At 46.7% G+C, this 22,940-nt stretch overlaps 1 protein-coding gene across 2 annotated transcripts in view; it reads right to left on the bottom strand.

Annotated features, from left to right (window-relative positions):
- SMOC1 (SPARC related modular calcium binding 1) overlaps positions 1-22,940 on the bottom strand; it is a gene marked incomplete at both ends in the record, with an annotated part of 154,005 nt that overhangs the window by 40,316 nt on the left and 90,749 nt on the right. For both annotated transcript variants that reach the window (XM_079699529.1, XM_079699530.1), the window contains 2 exons: positions 10,223-10,270; positions 12,390-12,489. In XM_079699529.1, the coding sequence (XP_079555655.1) occupies positions 10,223-10,270; positions 12,390-12,489 (148 nt within the window). The remainder of the gene's footprint in view (positions 1-10,222; positions 10,271-12,389; positions 12,490-22,940) is intronic.

Here is a 22,940-nt window from a genome sequence, read left to right as displayed (position 1 = left end):
GAGAAAAAAGTAAATTAGCAAACATTAAAAAAAAAAAAAGGCAAACCTGAGAGAATTTCTCAAGGATGATGTCAAGATCAACAATAGTAAGTGTTACCACATTTTGCAACGCTCAGAGTTTCTGGCAGGTGGCTTTCTTCATCTATTCTCACCACCGGCCAGGGCAGAGGAAGTCACCAGGCAGATAAAAAGAGATTGAGTTTCAGCACAAGAAAGTGATTTGCTCAAGGCTCCAGAGGCAGTGAGCAAGCGGTGCTGGAAACCACCCAGGCCCAGAGGGGGCGTCTGGCCGCAGGAGATCCCCCAGCCCCCAACCACGCCTCTCCTTGCAGGTGCAGCCCCAGAAAGCCGCAGCCCCCGCACGGGCTCTGCAAGCCTATCCAGACAGTGGGTTTGTGTGACAGCACAATTCTTTGCCCTGCGAGAAGGCCTGGCCCACGCACAGACAGCTGGAAGTCACTTCGACCCCTGATGACACCGTTCAAAGCCTCCTCTGTTTGGCTTTTTGATTCCTGATTGACATTCGCTGGCGAGTGGAGATAAATGCCGGGCTGAGGACAATGTTGACCGGCTCTGACTATTCTCAGGGAAAGACTTTTCAGAATAACAAACAAAACAAAACAAAACCCCCAAAACATTGGTGTGGTTATGGGACTGAATAGAGCCCAAGAGGTCCAAGGAAGCAGGGCCGGGCCTTTCAAGGGGCTGGCAAGTCCATTGAGGAGTTAATTGTTTGGGTGTACAATGAGTTTATTCTGACCACATACAAAGAGCTTTCTCTTCCAGGTCCTTCAAAAGCAAATGTGTCAAAGGGGCCAGAGGAGGAATCTGTATTAATGGCATCTCTTGGGGTCTCTGAGACTGAGGAACGTTGGAGAATGACAGAAAAAGAAACCACCACCCCCGTCCTGAGACTCGGAAGGTCTCTCAGTGATCCCAAGTCCCCTTTAATTCTTGGGCTCTGCCCAAACCATGCCCATCACTGGCCACCCTCCCTCTTGTATTCATTTAGGCTGCCATTGGCCGTCTTTTGCCAAGACATGGAGATACACTTCAGCCTGGTAGAAGTGCTGGAAGGTTCTTGCTTTTGAAGCGACCACATTTATGCCAGAGCCATCATCCCCCTCAGCATGTGACTCAGGGACCCAGTGTGAAAGTCAAGATGACTTATTCTGGGCCTCACAGGGAGACAGTGGTGCCTGTTTGCAAAAATGTCCCTTAAGAACCTGGCCTGAATCATACCAGGAGGAGGATGGAATGTTAGTTAACCTCAACCTTTCCTGAGATGCATGTCCCAGGACCAACGAGGCTCAGAAATATACTGTGAGCTGTCCTGATTCTGACCTTTGAGAACACAAGTTATCTGGGTACTTCGGGTCCTTTCCAGAGCAAGGATGAATCTTTTACATTCCATCTACCCACTTGCACACTCCTTCCCCAAAAAAGCTTAAAGCTGTCTTTTTGCAAGCAGTTGCCCACACCGTCAAGCTCCACATTTTCTTGAGTAAGAACGGAAACAAGAGGCTGGTGAAAAAGGTAGACCAGAGATGGAAGAAGGGGGCGTGGTGACAAAGCGGAGGAGAAGTAGAGGAGAGGTGGCCCTGGCAGCAGCAGAGTTGGTTCAGGGCTGGGTTCACCCAGAGACGGGGCTAATTTTTAAAAAACTCTTTATTTTGAAATGATCATAGAAATGATTTTGCAACAGGTAGTTGCAAACAAAGAGGTCCCATGTACCCTTCACCCAGTGTCCCCTAGTGATAGCATCCTTACAGTTAACATAACTATATGGATAACATCATAATAGTATAATATCAGAATCAGGATATTGATATTGGTGTAATCCAGGGACCTTACTCACATTCCACCAGGTTTGCATGTACTTATTTGTCTGTGGGTGGGTGGTGTGTCATTCTATGCAATTCTATCCATGTGCAGATTCATGCAACCACCACCACCATCAAAATATAGAACTAGTCCATCACTACAAACATCACCCACGTGCTACCCTTTTATAATCACACTTCCTCTCCTCCACCCCATCTTTCACCCCTGGCAACCACTAATCCTTTCTCCATCTCTATAATTTTGTCATTTCTGCAATGTTATATAAATGGAATCATGCAGTATACAATCTTCGGAGGTTGGACTTTTTCACTTTGCATAACGCCCTTGAAATCCATCCAGTTGTTGCTGCATGTGTCAGCGGTGTGTTCCTTTTCATTACCGAGTAGTATTCCATGGTATGGATGCACCTCAGTTTGTTTCACCCATTGAAGGACATTTGGGTTGTTTCCACCCTTGGCTATTACAGATAAAGCTGCTGTGACTATCTGTGTACAGGTTTTTGTGTGGACATAAGTTTTCATTTCTCTGGAGTAAATGCTCAGGAGTGCAATTGCTAGAGTATATGGTAAGCATATGTTTTGTTGTTTAGTTTTTTAAGAAACTTCCAAAGTATTTTTCAGAGTGGCTGTATCATATTACAGTCTTACCAACAATGTATGAAAGATCCAGTTCGTCTGCAGCCTCATTAACATTTGGTATTGTCATTATTTTTATTTTAGCTCTTCTAATAGGTGTGTAGTGGTATCTTATCATGGTCTTAATTTGCACTTAAACATTTTTTTAATTGAAGTATAGTGATTTACAATATCATGTAAGTTTCAGGTGTACAGCATAATTCAGATTTTTATATAGGTATATATGTGTGTATATATATATATTCTTTCTCAGATTCTTTTCCCTTATAGGTTATTACATCATATTGGGTATAGTTCCCTGTGCTATACAGTAGGCCCTTGTTGGTTAACTTGCACTTTTTTATAGCTAATGATGTTGAACACCTTTTTGTGTATTTATTTGCCCTCCACCTATGTGCTTTGGTGAGATGCCTATTCATTTATTTTGCCCATGTTTAAATTAAATTGTTTTTCAACTGTTAAGTTTTTTAGCATTCTCTGTATCTTCTACACACGTCCTATGCCAGATAGGTGGTTTGTAAGTATTTTCTCCCAGTCTGTAGTTTTTTAACTCTCTTAACAAGATCTTTTCAAGAGCAAGTTTTTAATTTTGATTGAGTCCAATTTATCAATTTTTAAAATTTTTGGATCACGTGTTTGATGTTCTCAGACACCAAAGCTCAAGGTTCACCTAGCTGTAAGTTCTGAAGATTTTCTCCTATGTTTTCTTCTAAAAGTTTTAATAGCTTTAGATTTTACATTTAAGTCCAAGATCCACTTTGAGTTGGTTTTTGTATAAGGCGTGGGATTTAGGGAAGGTCTCGGGGAGTTGTTTTTGTTTCTGTCTGTGGATGCCCAATTGCTACAGCACCATTTGTTGAAAGGACTATCCTTCCTCCGCTGAATTGCTTTTGCACCTTTGTCAAAAATCTGTTTGCCATGCTTGTGTAGGCCTACTTCTGGGTTCTCTTTTCTGTTCCATTGATCTCTAGGTCAATAGGACAGTGAAAATACTCTGTATGATACTATAATGGTGGATATCACTACACATGTGTCCATTCCCACAGAGTGTACAATACCCAGAGTGAATCCTAATATAAACTGTGAACTTTGGGTTATAATGATGTGTCAATTTAGGTTGATCAGTTGTAACAAATGTACTCACTCTGGGGGGGAATATTGATGGTGAGGGAGGCTGCACATGTGTGGCGGCAGGGGGTATATGGAAAATTTCTATATCTTCCTCTTAAATTTAAAACGAAGTCATTAAAAAACAAAAAGAAATAAACATTGAAAAAAATGTGGAGTCACCACATTTGTTCAGATGATCAAAGGGAAGCATGGATTGAAAATTCATAAAGGGTCATGAAGGGAATAAAACACTAAAGATCTCGTTTAAAAAAAATCACATAGAGTGATTCCTCCCACTTTCTTTTTCTTTTTGAAAATTGTTTTAGCTACTCTAGTTCCATTGCCTTTCCACATCAATTTTAAAATAAACAGCCCTTGAAACTCGTGGCTTTCTTTCAACGGGTGCAACAGGACCGGAGAGTGACAATTCCTCGGCCTTGACCACAGGAGCTACGTGGCGCTTGGAGCTGGAGAAGTAGTTCGGATGTGGCCCTGAGGCCTGTCCACCCACGGGCTGAAATCGCTGGCTCCCTCCAGCTTGCTGGGCCACAGCTGGAACTGAACTCATTCATCCAAGGAACAGTGAGCCAATGAACATATTCTCGGTGGCCTGACAAGCTCTGGGCTGTCTCACCTGGACTTTGGGGGCACCACAAAGGTACCAGGCATAGGAATCAAGAACTTGCCGGTGGGCCATGCTCATCCCAGGCAGCCTCCTTCAAGGGTCTTTCCTTAGAGGCTCTGGCCGTGGGAGCTGCTGACCAGGGTGTTTGCAGGTGCCACCTGCCTTCCCTCCCCTGCTTCCAAGCATCCCAGTATCTAGAGGTCTGTGCCCCTCTGGGAGGCTTCACCTCCACCTGAAGATACCCTCTACAAGAAGAGGCTAAGAACCATTAGAATGTGAGCTCCACAAGGCGAGGGCTCTTATCATTTCACTTGTTACTGGATCCTCACTAACTAAAAGCTGGCACTTAGTAAGGTCTCAATGAAAATTTGTTGAATGAAAGAATAAAAGAGCCAAGTATAAAAACACTAATGGTTACTAACAACGCCAGGGACTCATTAGAATCCATGGCTAGAAGGTTTTTCCAGGTCACTAAATCCCATTTCCTCTCTAGTCCTTGGAAATCAGGATATGGCAAGGATTCACACTCTTCGTTTAGCATCCTCCATGCATAAACTTTCTTTTGGAGACCACAGAATAGGGGCTGAGATGGAGGGAGGGGGATGAGTAGACGGAGCCCTGCTGGGGGAGTAATTAAGCGTGGGTAGAGGGAGATATGGTACATGCATGAACACTCAAGCACCCTCGCACACACCCTTCTGCAACCCATCTCTTCAAAGCTGATATAGTGATAAGCCAGGCTTGGTCCAGGGTGGTTCAGACACCAGAAAGCAGCAGTAACCTGTATGCAGAGAGGAAAAGAGCCACCTCTCATGGGCCTGGAGCTGCTTAGGCACAGTTTGTAGTAGGCACGTATCAGAATGAATGCTTCTTCACAGGGGATTCCAATGTGAGCCGAGGCCAACCCACAGAGGTCATTAGCTGCCCAGCTCCATTCAAATACAGCCCAGAAGCAGCCGCATAGCACAGGGAGATCAGCTCAGTGCTTTGTGACCACCTAGAAGGGTGGGATAGGGAGGGTGGGAGGGAGGGAGATGCAAGAGGGAGGGGATATGGGGATATATGTATATGTATAGCTGATTCACTTTGTTATACAGCAGAAACTAACACACCATTGTAAAGCAATTATATCCAATAAAGATGTAAATATATATATATATATATATATTAAAAAAAAAAAAAAAAGAAAAGAAATCCAGCCCAGGCTGGTAGGTAATCGGACTTGAGCTATCTGATGGCAAGGCTGACAGATCAATTATGGATCCAGCCTCCCCCTCTGTGCTGGGGGAAGAGAAAAAAGAGGTAGCTGGGAAGAGGTTAAAGTCACGTGAACAGGGGTGACGCTCCACGTGTAGAATGCTCTGAGATAGCCAGCCTTGCACACCTCAGCCAGGCTTGAGGCAATGGAGTAAACCTCCTTCAGGTGTGCTTAACCACCACGAGGGCGGAGGCTAGAGGCTGCTTGGTCCCCTTCATCTGGGAGACCCGCCATCCATCATCCCTGCCCTAAGCACCTCCCTCAGCCCTGAGTGAGAGTGCTGCTAGCTCCGTCACTTGAGTGACAAAGGTCTCCAAGTTGGCACCAACCTGTAGACCAGACGTCAGGAGAGATTCTAAAAACTGAGACCCAGAGAGGGACCTTGGAGAAATAACTGTGACTCACTCTTCACTTGGAACACAGACTACGGAGTAGCCAGTGGGGGAATAAAAGAAGTTTCAGCAAATTAAAGGTAGGTTGGATTTTGGAAGTTTCGCTTCTCTCCAAGATTGGTTTGACAAACACAGAAGCCCATGCAGAAAGTGTAAGCAGTTTGCTATTGTTTTTATTCTTCTCTCATTTTCCTTACACTGCTCACTCCCAGACCTCTAGGAAGTAGGAAAAGAGAAAATTGCAGAAAACTCCCAATAACCCTATATTTTCATTTGCCATCTATCGAAGTATCACCCTGGGATCTATAAGGTCCTGGGCGCTCAGGAGAAGAAGTTCCCAGAGAACTGCCAGAAATCATTGCCCAAGTGCTCTCCCGCTATTCTCCCATTTAATCATTCTTCACCCGCCCCATAAACACCCCACTAGAGGCTGAGAACTTCCCTTCCACACCTCGTAAGTAATGAAGCCCAGGACCAGTCCCTGACTTTGTGTTTGGTTATCCCGGAAACCCCCCAAATCACCCATATTTGTTAGCATCAAGACCCCTAAAAGAGGCACCTCAGGAAAATCCACAAGCCTTGGGGGACCAGGAAAAGCTTCTCAGGGTAAAACCACCATCTCTAAACACATTTTGCTTCCCATCCACTTTCCTGCTTCACTGGAAACCCAAAATTCCTTTCTGTCTCTCAACTTCTGCAGCTTTCGACTGTTTTAGCAGCAGATCGTCAGAGCTCAAGGGGCTGCTGGGGGCCCTTTCCTCTCTTCTGATATTCCTCTGTAGCATCAATAAAACACATGTGGCTGCACGTGTGCCCTCCACCCCCCAAAACACACACATACTCCTTCCATCTCTCTCCGAGGGCGAGGATGGACGGAGAAGGGAGGGGTAGCAGGATGGGAGTGCCCCAGATCAATGGATATTTGAAACTCAAACACATGGCCCGGGACCTACCCTGCATGTGTTAATTACCACACATGTGCCCATAAAGGAGTCTGTGAAACACAAGGGGCCCAAAGAACAGAGCGAGGCAAGGACATTCCAAGGGATTAAGTAAATAGTCTGAAGTTCTGACCCTCCTCCCCTCCCGGAGCACATGCATCTGGGTAAGATAACCGGACCTCCCTCCCTCCGTCCCCCACTTCTCCCCTCGGGCCCACACCTGTGGACCCAGGATCAGGAGCGACCCAGACCTCCTTGCGAGCCAGACGGCTGTGACCTGCTACCGCCTGGCCTCTCTCCCTCTCCCCTGCCTCCCGCTATCTCCCTGGGCCTCTTCCCCCAGCCTCCTCCCGCTCTGCCTTTCTCCTTTTTCTCCTCCTCTCCTTTGGAGGACTGATTCCTGGCTGGCAACCAGACCCTCCTTCGCACAATACGCCTTTTCATTCCTCCCCGGTGGAGAGAACTGATCCCTTCAAGCCCCATCCGTGGAGCATGTTCAAAAAGGCAAGAGGGTGGGGAAAGAAGGAGCTGGGTCCGTTCCTCCCCACCACCACCAACCCCCCAACACACACACCCAGACCCCCGGCCTCGCCCCCTTTCTGGCCGTCCTCCGGGCTTAGCATCCTTCTGGGCAGGTCTTGGGCTGCAAGCTCCGGCTCCAGGGAGATGCCTTCTAGGAGACCCCACATGTGGGCATGAGCTCAGACAACGGTCCTTTGTGTCCTCCCACCTGCTGCCCTCCGGAGCACATTCCATTCTTAAGCGGCAGCTGAAAAAGGGACCTCGGCGGGGCCGACACAGGATATTATAAATGCCCTCTCGCACCCTGTTCCCATTCAAACCCCAGCTTCCTGGACAGGTGTGGCTTCAGGTGGCCCTTCCTACAGGTGGCCCGAACCTGCTTTTCACTGCACTGCCCATGGCAGACAAACAGAAGAGATTCAACACCTCTGTGGACCCTCTGAAGTAGAAGGAAAGAGAGGCCACTGGGCAGAAGTCAAGTGTCCAGGGGCGAGTCAGCCCTAGCATCTCCCCCACCCCTCTGCCAGCCCTTTGCACCAAAAAGGAAGCCTCCACACAACAGTCTAGGAGGGAGGAACCCACCGGGGTAAGGGAGCAAAGAGCTAGAAACTGCTGGAAACTTATCCCCCTGACACGAGGCTTCAGACCCTACCCCCCTGTTCCCTGCATCATCCTTGGAGGAACTGGATTCCCCTGACTTCTTCCAACTGGATCAGCAAGAGCCCACCGTGACCACAGGTCTGGTTCTTATTGTTATCCACAGGGTACAAAGCCACAACAAACTAGAAAGGACAACCGGGGAAGTACTTCTCTGTGCAGCTGAAGAACCAAAATCCTCTGGTTGGCCTTTCTTGCTGCAGGTGCTTCATTCAGCATCATGCACTCAGTTCCCTTTGGTGGGGAAAGTCTGGGTGGTCCGTTTTGCATGATTGCTCTTTTTCTTCCCTGCCACCAGGACCTCACGCCCAGGAATAAAGGCTATGCTCCTGAAGACTTCAGTTGCAACAAGCGAAACTGAAGGCAGCTCCCTTTTCCAACCCCAATAAATTACAGGCAGACATGCCACTCACAGTGTTGATGATTTCAGATCTTTGCAGAAAGTAACGTTCATCCCCTCTCCGTCTTGCCCTCCTAGAAGGGAACTACCAACACTGGAGGCTGTCTCCCCCTGTGCTTGGAAGGACCTGGAAGGGTGCTTGCTCCCTTCTTTCACCCACTTACTCGTTCCTGCTCGCTGGAAGGGGAGCAGCCCATCGGGTCGCTTGGTCCATGGTTTCTAGTGGGTGGTGGTATCACCAAGCTCCACTTCCATGTCTTCTTGGAGGGACAGCATGCAGCGACAGCATGTTCTCCAGACTCTCGGCTTCTGCGTTCAGGCAGTGGGACTCTGCCTCCTGTTCTGGTCCCCAAGGAATAAGCACTTGGGGCAAGGTCCAAGGCTTTGCCTTGGTCTCCCTGTGACTGCGGTGGAGGGTAAGCCTGTACACCCCACACTGATCCTTGCATGCCCAACTCTCCACATGGACTCTTATGAGCATGAAGTTCCCAAGGCCCAGATGCAGGTGGGAGGGCTCAAACTCAGTCGAGACCTCTGGTCTGAGTTTTACCCGAGGGCACAAAATGGGGCTTCTGAAGTGCTTGCATATGCAATAAAACTGATACCTGTTTTTTTTTTTTTTTTTTTTTTTTTTTGTGGTACGCGGGCCTCTCACTGTTGTGGCCTCTCCCGTTGCGGAGCACAGGCTCCGGACGCGCAGGCTCAGCAGCCATGGCTCACGGGCCCAGCCGCTCCGCGGCATATGGGATTCTCCCAGACCGGGGCACGAACCCGTATCCCCTGCATCGGCAGGCGGACTCTCAACCACTGCGCCACCAGGGAGGCCCTGATACCTGTTTTCCATGCAACTACCAATGTGTATGCTGTCCTAGAAGTAAGAAGCGGTGAATCCTAGTGTCAGCACCCTGGAAAGGATGGTCAGCACATCCCAAGGACCTATTCCTCATGTCGGCTGGTCCACTAAACAGCACTCAGACAAATGCCCTAGTCGGGCCAGCTGCACAATTTGTAGGGCCCAGTGCCAAGTGAAAATGCAAAGCCTTTTGTTCAAAAAGCAGGAAAAAAGGTGCCACAAAAGACACTAAAATATCAAGCCTTATCCTCTCTTCCACAGTCTCTCTCTTGACTTGTCCTGATGTTCTTTAATTTGCTATTTAGCGTTGTTCTAGGTAATGAAAAGTGAAAACTCTAAGCGTATTATGGAAGCCCTGTAGCCTGCATCACAAGAGCTATCTGCCAATGAGGCTGCAGCAGGTAAGCATAGTACACGTGTCTCTTCTGCTCACACACACACTTCTTTGTCCCACTGGACTATACTTACAAAACTCAAGTTCAAAGGAAAATAATTAAGAATTTCAAGATAACAGCTGCATGAGTCACCTGCCCATGAAGCATCTAGTCTTAGTGAAAAGAATCTGGATGTGCTGGGACAATTATCAAGGAAAATCAAGGAGGAAAAACTGTTCAGATGGGTTTCCAAAATAAAAGAGTCAGGGCAGACTCGGGCATACCTGCCTTCATTGTGCTTTTCTGTTTAATGCTGGCTACACTGGTAGCTTATTGACTGAACTTCCCAGGAACCAAGAGTCTCAGGGTCCCTGCCAGCTCTGTGCACTGCACTTGCTCACCTCTCTCAGAAATTCTGGGAGCTTGGTCCCCACCGCCATACGAGCCTTACTTACCTCCAGGCTTCTGGGAGGAAACACAGAATAAGAATGGGAATTTTCTGCGGGGCACTTTTAGCTTTCACCCCAGGCTCCTTCCATCTTGTCTAAGAATGCCTGCTTGGACTGGCTTTAGAAGCAAACATTCAGATAAAGCGTGAAACTCCACTCACCTTTCCTTCCTGAGTTACCCTGGCTCACGGGCTTATCGGTGACTGAACCTTGGGTGAGAAGGGAAACAAAAACACAGACATTCAGAATGCATCGCGGTTGGTTTCTTTCAAAGAGTTGGTAAAGCCTGATGTTATGAGCATGTGGTTATGTATATATATATATTGTATACACATCTAGGAACATTATATACAAAGTGAGTACATACATACATGTGACTGGGGTTTGTTTAACATCAATGTCACTGATATCACAGCGCCGTTGAGATGAACAATGATTTCCAGGCTCCCTGGCAATAGTCTTGACCAGATTTTTACAAAATTCCACAACCACATAACTCCTTTGTTGAACATTCCACTGACCGCCCCTCACCTCCACTTCCCACCAACTCCATGTTCTGAGCCCCATCCAGCCAGGGGGGGGCCAACTGAAAAGAAAACCCCTCTCACTGCAAATGCAATGACTGACATCCCTTGCTGGTTAGGGCAGGAAATCGGCGATTTTCCATCTGCATTAAGTAGAAAATTGTTGGCCCAATTGTAATGAATGGGCCAAAATAGTCTGAGGCATGGAAACAATTTTCTAGATGCAGCGTGTTCCTCAAGGAGCGGGCAGTCTGGGGGTTTGGCCAAACGCTTTGCCCTGCATGTGCTTGGATGCCCTGTGCCGCCATCCGACGGTCCTGACCCTGTTGCACCTGCCTTTCCTATGACACCCAACCCCGCACATGCAGGGCACAGCCAGCCCAGGCACACCAGGGCATCTGTGGAAGTCCCCGCGACAAAAGAGAAGAAACCCATCATAATCCATAGCCAACCCCTTCTCCGTATACTAGCTTTGTGAGAATTCAATTATATTTCCCTGCATGACTTGTTTCTAGCACATTTGTTTGCTTTAAATGAAACTTTCCAGGTCATTTGCAAGAAGGGCTCATTCCTCCTCCTCCCCCTCCCCACACCAACCCCAATTAAGGTTTCCAGTTTCCATGTAAACCACAAATAAAGTAAACTTTCCTTTTTGGCCTGCAAATTTTGGTTTCCTAATGTAGATACTTACGGCCCTTTCCACTCACTTTTCCCCTTATATAGCAGGGCTGGTTGAAAAATGAATAAATTTGGGGAAAAAAGGAAAACGTTAGGACAGCAGGACTGCCTTTGGAATTTCCCAGAGGTTTTAGAATAATGTTTTAGACTTTGCTTGCACTTAAAAATTAAAAATAAGTAAATAAATAAAATCTCGTATACACAGATTACAGAGAAATAGGAAGCAGCTGGTGGATGGGATAGGCTTTTTTTGTTAACGTGGGCTGAGCTGCATAGTGAATTAAGGGAGTGTCTTGAAGTCCCTTTCCATCTGAATGGAAGTGGGAAGCTTGCCTAAATCCGAAATGCACAATCCCACAAAACTGACCTAAGAACAAAATTTCTCTATGCCTATAAAGTTGGAAATAAAAAGGACTTCATTTTTCCTATGGGCTCACCCAGAGGGTTGTTATAAAGCAGTGGTTCCCTAACTTGTCTCATCATGAGAACCACCTGAGAAGCTTCCTAAACACGTGGACCCCAAGTCTCCATGACCACTGGATCCGAATACGGAAGGAGACGCCTCGACACCTGGGTTCTTTTTGAATTCCCCAGGCACTGCTGAGGACAGCCAGATTTGAGGGCCGCGGTTATGAATGTTTTCCATCACCATACATTACATTGGTCAGGGGTTGCAAACGTATGGCAACGTAGACCACCACTCTCCTCTCCTGCACCCGTGAAAGACATCCCTAATTGGTTGCCACAGCCTTTGATGTTGAACTCCAACGCAGTCTTGAAATTTATCTCAATAAAGTGTGCATCCAGGGCCACTAGCAAGCAACCAAGAGCACACAAGCTACAAACTTATATGCCATGCTCTCTAGAGGTTATGGCCGATGCTTGAGAAAAGAGCATTGAACCAGAAACTTAAACTCAAAATAAATAGATACATACACACAGACATATACTGACCCTATCACCCAGCTGACAACAGAGCAAGCATGTTTGGGTAGACTCCTCCCTGACCTGGAAGAGGGCTCATAACCACCACCAATCTTTCAAAAGTGCACCCACAAGATTCAGGAGACCAGCCAAGCGGTCTCTCTCCCACCCTTTTCCTTCTTCCCGCCCTTCCCTACGGTACCTGAACATACAGGAGTTTTATTCTGCACAGAAGAGCCACTGATGGGCTTCCCATCTGGGGTGACACACCAGCAGTACCCCGTGTAAGTATGGCACTGCACCTGTTCGGGGAAGTGGGAAGGGGAAAAGAACCGTAAGTCTTGGGTCACAGTATCCACAGTCACCTCCCACCTCCTTCAAAGCATCCCCAGCATAGCGGAGAACTCCTTCTACCTGTCACCCAGCATCCCTCCCCCGAGTGGCCCTTGAAGGCTGGCCAGACAACATTGATTACATTTTCTGTGTGACCCCCAGGAGCAACCATAGCAATTTACTGTTTCCTTATGACATTGAATGCTTAATCTCTTATACCGTACTCGGATACGTTCGCTGTGTATTCCATCCATTTGTAAAAAATTGATTGGTGAACTAATTTGGCAAGTACAAGCTGGAATGTCACCACTGTAGGTTGATATGACCCTTCCTGAAGAAGCGGAGACAAGGGAAAAGCTTTTCTTCTTTTTCTAGCTTTTCCCAGCATCCGTTCCTATAGTCAGCCTGCCTATTGATCCCATGGCTTTCTTGAGAAAAGGGCACATGTGATGGGGTTACGGTAAAAACAAGGCCACTTGTGCCTGCAGGTTCTAGTTCTAGATGCCCTGCTGCACCACTGTGTGATCTTCCTCAAGTCTCCGTGATTGGGTCCACGCTGCCTGGGAATAGTAAATGAGAATGAGGCTTCTGGCTTCATTCGGAGTAACTCTCCTTTCTCTCTCAATAGCTGTCATTCTGTCTATGTCCTCCACCCCACCCCACCATCCTTTTCCCACCCACTTTCTACACAAATCAGGGCATCATTCCGCTGCGTAAAACCCCTCGATGACTGGCCATCGTACTCAGGATGGAGACGATGCTGATTTGCACGAGCTTGAGGGCCCCCATGATCTGCCCCCTGCCTATCCCCACAGCCTCATTCTACTCCCAGGTCTCCACACTCCCCATTCCAGCCACAAGCTGGAATGAGCCTTTGAGCCTTTGAGGCTCACAAACACATCTAGGGTCTCATGATTCTGAACTTCTGTTTGCTCCAACTGGTCAACCTGCCCAGAATACCATTCCCCAACCCATCCCAGCACACTCCCAAACCCTCTGTCTTCCCACCCCATTCATGATACACCTTCTTCTTAAAGTGGTCCCAGCCTCCCCACCTCCTCTCCCTCCTTCCTCCGACCCTCCACACACCCTGGTTCCCCAAATTCAGAGCCCTTATTACAATGAGCTTAACGGTTGATCTGTCTAGTCTATCTCCCCCATTAGACTGTGACCTCGCTAAGGCAAGGGACTGAATATTGGCTATTTCTATATTCCAAGCATCTAGCACAATGCCTGACGTTTGTTGTAGGCATTTGATGAGTTGAATAAATGCATGAATTATCATATTTCCTAAATTCTTGGTCTCCATCCATTCTAAAAATATAACAACAATTTAAACAGCCCTGCCACACTAAATGTAGACCTCAATTACAAGATGTGTGCCAATTGTACAGGCATTAAATTGTGCGGAAAAGGTGCCTCTTGGGATCAAGGGCACATTAGAATTGAGGCTAGACAATAACAGCATACAAATCAAGTGGTGAGGGATCCAAGGGGTACAGGGGTAAAGGAGAGATTTGACAGCCTGGGTAAAATCCAGAAGTTATCAGCAAGACAGAAAAGCTACAGAAAAGGCTTCTGCTCTTGTGTGGGTACCAAACATCACAGTTTTCCCCAAAACTAGTTGCTTCATTGAGACCTACCCATAGAAATCAGGATGAGAACACGATGTAGGGCATCTTGTTCCTACCAGTAAAAAATGAGCATTTTTATTTACCTCTACTGTCCATGCAGGGAAACTGTAGTCAATGCCTTTACCCCAGGACCAGGTTTCACTCCTGCTTCCTCTCGTGGAGACAATCCATAACCCCATGGCCTTGGTTCCTACCCCAGATTCTCACCCAAGATCAACGGCCTAAGGCAGGTTAGTGCTACCTTCTGAGGAAGCCTAAGGGTGGAATGGAAAGAAACCCAGACAGACCTGGGTTTGCATCCTGATCCAGCCAGTTACGAACTGGCATGTTACTTAGCTCTCTGAGCCCCATCTATAAAATGGGGATAACAGCACCAAACCTGAAGGGCTCTGACAATGAAAACAGTGTGAGTCCAGTGCCTGGCACAGGCCGGTGGCCGGTTACAGGATGGCTGCGGCAAAGATTGCTCTTGGCTGTGTCAGAAACACCCGGCAAGCCGGCCTCCTAGCGGGCCAGAGCTCCCCTGGGAACCCCCAGAGGTTTGGGTGGGAAGTACTGCTGGGAACTTGGAGTTCGCCCCTTCAAGTTCTGTCCGGCCCACAGGGGATGGCTCCGAGGGATGACTCCTTGCCAGTGGCAGCATTTTAATGGGGGCTGGCTTGCTGTTTCTTCCTCCTTGGCCAATAATCACCTCTGGGGAAGCCTGTCCCTGGGGCCAGGTGGCCACGCCAACTCACCCCTGGGCCCCTTGGCTCCCACGGCCAAGGCCAGCCTCCCTTTCCGTGAGGATGGTACCCCACCCAAGTCCAGCTCCAAGGCTGCACGGAGCGCCCCTCCTCCTGGGCCTGCAGAGTCCCAGCCAAGGCTGCTGGGGATAGAAGCACATGCCTGAGGAAGAGACTGAGCCCAAAGCTTTGTTTTGGTGGATTTAATCTGACCTCGCAGCTCAGAAGGTCCCAAGGGCCACATGCTCACTGAGAGCGCCCATTGCATCTGTATGGGCTCGGGGACACTGCCTCCCAGCCCCCAGCCAGGCCCACAGGCCCAAACACGGGCCCTTTCTCCCCAGGGCCCTCGGCATTCTCCTCAGACCAGACTCCAAGGAACAGACTCCAGATGACAAAATCCTCAGGCTGAAAGCTGCTTCCAAGTCCTTTAGCATTTTATAACTGGAATTGAATGAGGAATGGTTGCCATGTTCCCCTGAGGCTTGGAGTCCACCGTTATGGGCACACCTGCCCCAGGTGTGCTGCAGGAGAAGGAACAACAGTGAACAAAAGAAGACCCAGAGGATGCAGGCAGGGTCTCTGCCTGCAGGAAGTGCTGGGAGTGCCCAGCAAGGTCACTTCCCTTTGCTGAAGGAGTGCTGAGTGAATGGACCCATGGTTCTCAATTGAGAGGTTGTTTGTAAGTTGTCTTGGGGAGTTTCCAAGATGTCTTCTTGAAGAAAAGGAAGTTACAAGGAGACGGAAAGTAATGGTCATAGAGTCAGACTGCAGCCCACCTTCCTTAACTGACCAGGTCTGCCACTTCATTTTAACTGAACCACTGAACTTTCCAGCCCTCTGCAGCCTTGGAAAGGTTCACAGTCAAACCAAGTTTCAGCCTGTCTATGACTATTTAAAAACGGGGAGATAATAATACCTACCTCACTCAGTTGCTGGGAGGATTAAACTAGATAATGTAAATAAAGCACTCAGTTCACATGGTAAGTGCCTAGTTAAACTTAGCTATTTATTTTTATTATCATTATGTTATTTTTTAGCCAACTCTCTGTACACTCAAAAAAAGCACAGCTAGGTTCTCTGGTAGAAACTAAAGAACATTCTATTCTGCCCAGCCCCAAGGCAAGGGGCGATCTGAAATCAGCAAAAAGTGTGAACAAGTTTGAGTAAGGGAAGGGGAAGTTTGTTTTCATACAGAAATAGTTCTGTTACTGTCAGATGAGAGAAGTCAGGTTTCTTGCAGAAAAGCAATCAGGATGTAAATTCTATAGAACCGATGGTTTATATATACATGATCAAGAGGTAAATCCTACCTAGTTTCACCTTCTCCCTTGCAAATGTATGTATTCTTTTAAATTAGTAAGTAATCCCCTTTGCTCTATCTCTGCCCCACAGCCCACACGCCAGCCTCAAATTAATCAACTCTCAGACTTAATCTATGTGAAAAGCATGGGCCAAGAGGAACTGACAAGGCAATTGACTATTTCTAGTGTCTAGCATCTAGTGCAGTTTTCAAATCTCAGGGTTGTTCTAGCCACAAAGGTACAGATACAAACCATGGCGTTTGTTCCTACCCCACTCTGGAATATTCTGGGAAGGCTAAAAGGTAAATTGATGGGTCTTCCTTAAGAGACAAAAAATGTTTTTACATCAGCCTAAGTGAGGTTACTCTCTGGTTATACTGTAACTATGCTGTGCATATATATCTGGTACTCCTAAAGGTGCTTTAAAAACAGTGTATTCTTAGGTAGGTAAATTTCATCTCTGACTCATATACTTAAATATTTTTGGCAAGAAGCCCTTTGCAAAAACAGCCCAGCAGTGTACTTCAGGTCAACCTTTCTGTCCAAATTAAGGCAAATCTGAAATTATTTTAAGCTTGTTACATTAGGTCAATTTGTGGACACCTGGAAGAACGTGGGAGGCTAGGACTCTGAGGGCAGTTGAGTGACTGATGAGCAGAGAACAGAACAAACACCAGCTCACAGGGCAAAGCCAATGGGGCTTTGGAGGAAAGCCAATGGAGGAAAGCAGGAGAAAAGCAAGGGAGACAACAGACTATGTAGAGAGACAAGGATCACTCAGGTGCCACGCCCCAAATGGAAAACAACACCTTCTACATTTACAATGACTTTTCAATCACCACCGTGACAGACACATTATCTCTTTTGGGTCTCAAGGTCACCCAGTGTGCAAATCTTTCCTAGGAGAGGTACAGGGAGCACAGGTTACTTGTTCAAATGTTACAGCTAGTTCGTAACAGCACAGGAATTCAGATACCGATCTCCAAGCTCTCATAAAATTTCAGAATTGACAGAGCTGGAAAAAGCCTTAGGGATCACCAGTCTCATCCAAACGCTTTACAAATGAGGAAACTGAGACCCAGACACAAGAGAGGTAGGATGAGGGCCAGGACCTAGTCCTGGCAGACAGAAGTCCCCCCAGACCTGGAAGGGAGATGAAGAAAGGCCTGGGTCCCAGTGCTGGTGTCTGAGGGAACTGTCTTTGTGCCCTGTAATTCTCTGGCAGATGGAACTCTTTTGGGGGAGAGGGAGAGGAGGTAAGATAAATATTCAAATCAAGAGTCTTTTGCTCCAATTTGATCTAGAGGCCATATCTGGAGTGGTTCCGACGATAGCATGGGGGCCTCTGCTGTGCCCCCTGACCAGCCTGCTTTCTTCTGGCTGTTCTTGGAGGTCTTCTCGGACAGGGGTCGGACCTTGCATCCTAAAGCAGCTTCTTTGTTGTTGGACTTTTGCTCTTTTTCCTACCAGCTTCCCTAGGAGAACAGTCTCCCTTGCGTGTACCCACTTCCTTCCCTTCTCCTAGAATGTGAAGCTTCTCTTCCTCCACCTTTACGTCTGTCACTTTGATACAGTGATGAATACAGTTGGTGTCCTATTGGGTGTGACTAGGAATTATTGGAGATGAAAGGGTTCTCTAGCCAAATAACTTTGGAATATTGGGTCAAATAAAATTAAAAGATTTCTTGACTGCAGAACTTCTCAGAGCCTTAAATCAGTTCATGATTCAGCTCTGAGAGGAAGATATCATTTGCAGCAATTCACAAACTCAGTTAACTGTGGGACCCTCCCTTAACTTTGTGTGGGTGAAACCGAATCCCCTAACACTGAGTTTATTATTATTATTATTATTTTTTTTTTTTTTTTTTTTGCCGTACGCGGGCCTCTCACTGTTGTGGCCTCTCCCGTTGCGGAGCACAGTCTCCGGACGCGCAGGCCCAGCGGCCACGGCTCACGGGCCCAGCCGCTCCGCGGCATGTGGGATCTTCCTGGACCGGGGCACGAACCCGTGTCCCCTGCATCGGCAGGCGGACTCTCAACCACTGCGCCACCAGAGAAGCCCCTGAGTTTATTATTTTTAACCTCTCTATCTAAAGCGTTATTCCCTTTCTTGTCCCACCCTTGTTCCTCTCAGGATTGAGGAGTATCAAAGAAAATGGGGAAACCAAGCAGGACCCTGCAGGGCCCTTCCAGGTACCAAAGCCCCATTTCTTATTCATAGAAAACTACACTAAACGAAAGGCTTTAGTCTCCTAGGCCTTCTCTGAGTTCCAAAGAGCAGGCTCAAGCAGTTACTAATTAGGGAAGTGAGAGAGTACAGAAACAAAGGAAAAGCAGTGAAGCAAGAAAAGTAATGATCGCTTAAACAATACTTCAATGATTGTAAAACACAGTCCTAGCTCCTCCTCAAGGGATATACATAACCATCTGACACACATCTTTGAGTTGTTCTGCAGAAACTAAGACCCCTCCACCCAGGTGGAGGATGGTGACTGCAAGCTAAATAGAAGCATGTGGACCCCAGACTGGTTGGAACCAGAAGGTTGCTGATTAAGATCCAGAAACATCACACTGTTACCTCACCACCAACCAATCAGAAGAAAGTCCATGCGCTGCAAGCCTCACCCCAAATGTTGCCTTTAAAAACCCTTCCCTGAAAGCTGTCAGGGAGTTCAGGTCTTTTGAGCATGAGCTGCCCATTCTCTTTGCTTGGCACCCTGCAATAAATGCTCTACTTTCCTTCACCATAACCTGGTGTCAGTGGATTGGCTTTGCTGCACATGGGTGAGGGCAAATGGACCCAAGTTTGGTTTGGTAACACAGGGAGCATTCCATGGTAGTACTAGTGCTTTCTGAAACATGATTTTTTTCAAAAAAAAAAAAAAAAGAAAGAAAAAGAAAACAAAAAGCAGTAAAATGAAGTGCAGGGCCTTGCTATATTTCTCTGCTTTTCCCGGTCGTACTTTCTCACTATCCAGGTATCAGGCTTTCATTTAGTTTACTCTTTTATGAAACAATTTTCCTCTGGCAAATCCCCACCTCCTTTTCTGTAATGCTTTCTCATGCTCTATCTATTAAGAAATCCATCCTGAATTGCCTTAGACCTTCATTGACACCTGGGATCCCCTCCAAGGCACCTCTACCCTGTGGCTACATCACCCCATTCCCATCCCTTTTCTTTGCACTTCTTTTGTAAAATAGAAAAATGTGAACCATATGCAAAGGGACAGGCTTGATTCAGCATTCTTCTAGCAACTACCAAACTTGTAATGAAATGACTACTATCATGTACAGGAACATTTCCTAGTGGGAGAAAGTTAAACTAAAAGCAGAAGGCATGTGGCTATTTCTCTAACTCTCCTTGGCAGTGGGAGTATGACACCTTTTTTTTTTCTTTATAATCTTCCAGTTGCTCCAAATCAGTTAGTAGGTTTTTTGGATTAAGCTAATGCACAGTGATAGTTAAGCATCTTGCAGTAGATCCACCCAATAACTTTGTTTCAGGGCAATATTTTTAGCAGGTACATTTTCCTTTTGTCTGCATACTCTATAGGACCTCTAAGAAATTCTTTTTCCACAAGTGCCATGTACCCTGGCTGGATGACTGAGTCCCTGGGCCATCTGGGGTTGCCCCTCATCTCCCTAGAACCTCTATCTCCATCAGAAGCTGCAGGAGAACCTTGTTTATTGTGTTCACAGTAAGATTTACCTGGAGGGCTTATGAAAACAGATTCCTGGGCCCCACCAACAGAATTTCTGGATTCATTAGTTCTGGGGTCTTCTGGATAGCATGCATTTCTAAGAAGTCCCCAAGTGATGCTGCTGCTGCTGGTTCAGGGACCACACTCCAAGAACCAGTGTTTTAAAAGACACTTCGTCACTCTATCCTTTCTGGCATTTATCATGAACTACTAAAGAAACAAATACTTTTCTAGGTGGGAATTTGGGAGCAAGGGGCCTTGGGACAATACTTCTCTCCAAAGTTTTTCTGTTCCGGTTGTTCTGATGACATGTGGTCTTTTAATTCATGGATCTAGTGATTCGTGGCATTAAATCTTCTGGGTGATTTCACACATGGAAGAAAGTTTGATTATAGTGAGACGAGCAGGGGAGACAGGAGGGATGTTGTAATCCTTTTGGTCTGGCTAGCATGAGCTGTTTCTTCCTCTGTTTAGAAGAGGTTATCCCACAAATGTCCCCCTCATCTTTAGTCAGGTCTGGCTGGGAAGCAACAGGATGCAGAAGAAAAAAACATGGCTTTGGAGTCAAAATGAGCTGGGTTTAAATACCATCTCTGTGTAACTTTGGCAAAGTCACTTAACCTCTCTGAGCCTATTTATGAAATAAGGCTAATGGTGCCTACCCTGAAGGTTACTGAGAAGACAAAATGAGACAAGATACATAAAGCATCTAAAATAGTGTCAGGTGTAGAGTATGTACTCAGCACAAGCAGATTTCATCCCTTTCCCCTTCTGTTTTACAGAGAGGATGTAGGTTGTAGCTTCAAAGCACTGCTATTCTTGCTGGCTGTAGACACTGTCTCCTGCTCTATGCCAAGTCTAAGGAGGACTGTCTGCTGGGGAAAGAGGGATTTTCCTTTTAGAGTATTTGCCTCGTCCTCCAGAGTTTAATGGAGAAGATGCAAGGAAGGAAGATAATCCCTCAATTTCAAATCCTCCTAAATGTGGGAGTCCTTGTTGACTATGTTTTTTATGAGTCGATGGTGTAATGTGGCTGCCAACGTGATATTAGTCAAGCAGTAGTGTGTTTAGAACAAGAGATAATCCCATTCTTCCCCAAGCTGTTTATGACCACATCTGAAATACTGTGGCCAGTTTGGGGAAGGACACTCTATAAGGGGCACCTTAGCAAACTGAATTAAGAGGAAAGAGGCCAGGAGGAAAAAGAGACATAAAACCCTGTGATATGGGAATGAGCAATAGAACTAAAGATCTTTGCCAGGGTGAAAAGAAATATTTGTTGGCTATAAGACAGGATTTCACAAGGACATAATGGTGTCTGTCTTCAGATCTTTTTGTGGAAAGTGTGATTTCTGTGGAATCTGTAAGTTCCTTAGCTAGAATGGGGGTCCTCTGTTGGAAATTATAACTTTCAAGTCAATGTAGGGAAGGAATTTCCAACTAAATTGTCCCAAAATGCATTATGTTGTCATTGGTGGTAATAAGTTTCCTGTCTTTGGTGGCAATCAAGCAGAAGATAGATGACTGCTTGGTGAGAAATTGTCCCTGGATGTGGTGGGGCAGGGAGAGGAAGGAGATGAACCAGATACATCTGAGGTCCCCTTTGACCCAAAAGTTCTGTGATTTTACAACTGTGCCCTAAGTTGAACTTTTGCTGGTTAAGAATAAGGTAGAAATGTATGAACCAGTATGTAATTGTCAGTGTAAGGACCATTTTTCCAAATACATGATGAAAAATATTTTTTGTATTTTCCAAAAAGTGAGAACACCATCCCCTCCACCACACACATAAAGATATTTATTTAAATCTTAGTGTTAGGGCTTCAGGGACACAAAGAACTTTATTTTCTTGAATTCTGCCCTCCGATTTGGTACCTAGAATGGCCCAGGTTTTGTAAACAGCAAATATGACACCTCTTGTTTGTTCACTTCTATTTCCATTTCAGGGGGAAGATATCAAATACGTTTTTACGTTTTAAAAATATCCAATGGGGGTACCTTCAAGATGGCGGAGGAGTAAGATGTGAAGATCACCTTCCTCCTCACAAATACATCAAAAATACATCTACATGTGGAACAACTCCTACAGAACACCTACTGAACGCTGGCAGAAGACCTCAGACTTCCCAAAAGGCAAGAAACTCCCCACGTACCTGGGTAGGGCAAAAGAAGAAAAAAAAACAGAGACAAAGAATAGGGACGGGACCTGCACCTCTGGGAGGGAGCCGTGAAGGAGGAAAGGTTTCCACACACTAGAAGCCCCTTCGCGGGCAGAGACTGCAGGTGGAGGAGGGGGGAAGCCTTGGAGCCACGGAGGGGAGCACAGCAACAGGGAGGCGGTGGACAGCGCAGCAACAGGGGTGCGGAGGACAAAGTGGAGAGATTCCCGTACAGAGGATTGGTGCTGACCAGCACTCACAAGCCCGAGAGGCTTGTCTGCTCGCCCGCCGGGGCGGGTGGGGGCTGGGAGCTGAGGCTCGGGCTTCGGTCGGATCCCAGGGAGAGGACTGGGGTTGGCTGCGTGAACACAGCATGAAGGGGGCTAGTGCGCCACAGCTAGCCAGGAGGGAGTCCGGGAAAAAGTCTGGAACTGCCTAAGAGGCAAGAGACCCTTGTTTTGCAGTGCGCAAGGAGAGGGGATTCAGAGCACCGCCTAAAAAGCTCCAGAGACTGGCGTGAGCTGCAGCCATCAGCACGGACCCCAGAGACAGGCATGAAATGCTAGCAGCCACCAAGAAGCAGCAGCTTCCTTTTTTTTCAGTATAGTTTTTAGCACTTGTTATTATTGGTAGATTGGTTTTTTGGTTTGATTGTTTTCGTCTTTCTTTCTTTTTTGTTTTTTCTTTTTTCTGTATTACTTTTTAATTTTTTTATTTTTAATAATAATTTTTTTATTTTAATAACTATTTCATTTATGTATTTATTATTTTTTCTTTCTTTCTTCTTTCTTTCTTTTTTTCTCCCTTTTCTTCTGAGCCATGTGGCTGACAGGGTCTTGGTGCTCCGGCTGGGTGTCAGGCCTGAGCCTCTGAGGTGGGAGAGCCAAGATCAGGACA

This window comes from Hyperoodon ampullatus (assembly GCF_949752795.1).
Source record: "Hyperoodon ampullatus genome assembly, chromosome: 3".
Taxonomy (NCBI): domain Eukaryota; kingdom Metazoa; phylum Chordata; class Mammalia; order Artiodactyla; family Ziphiidae; genus Hyperoodon; species Hyperoodon ampullatus.
Note: the sequence above shows the minus strand (reverse complement) of the source record. Positions and strands in the feature narration are given on the sequence as shown.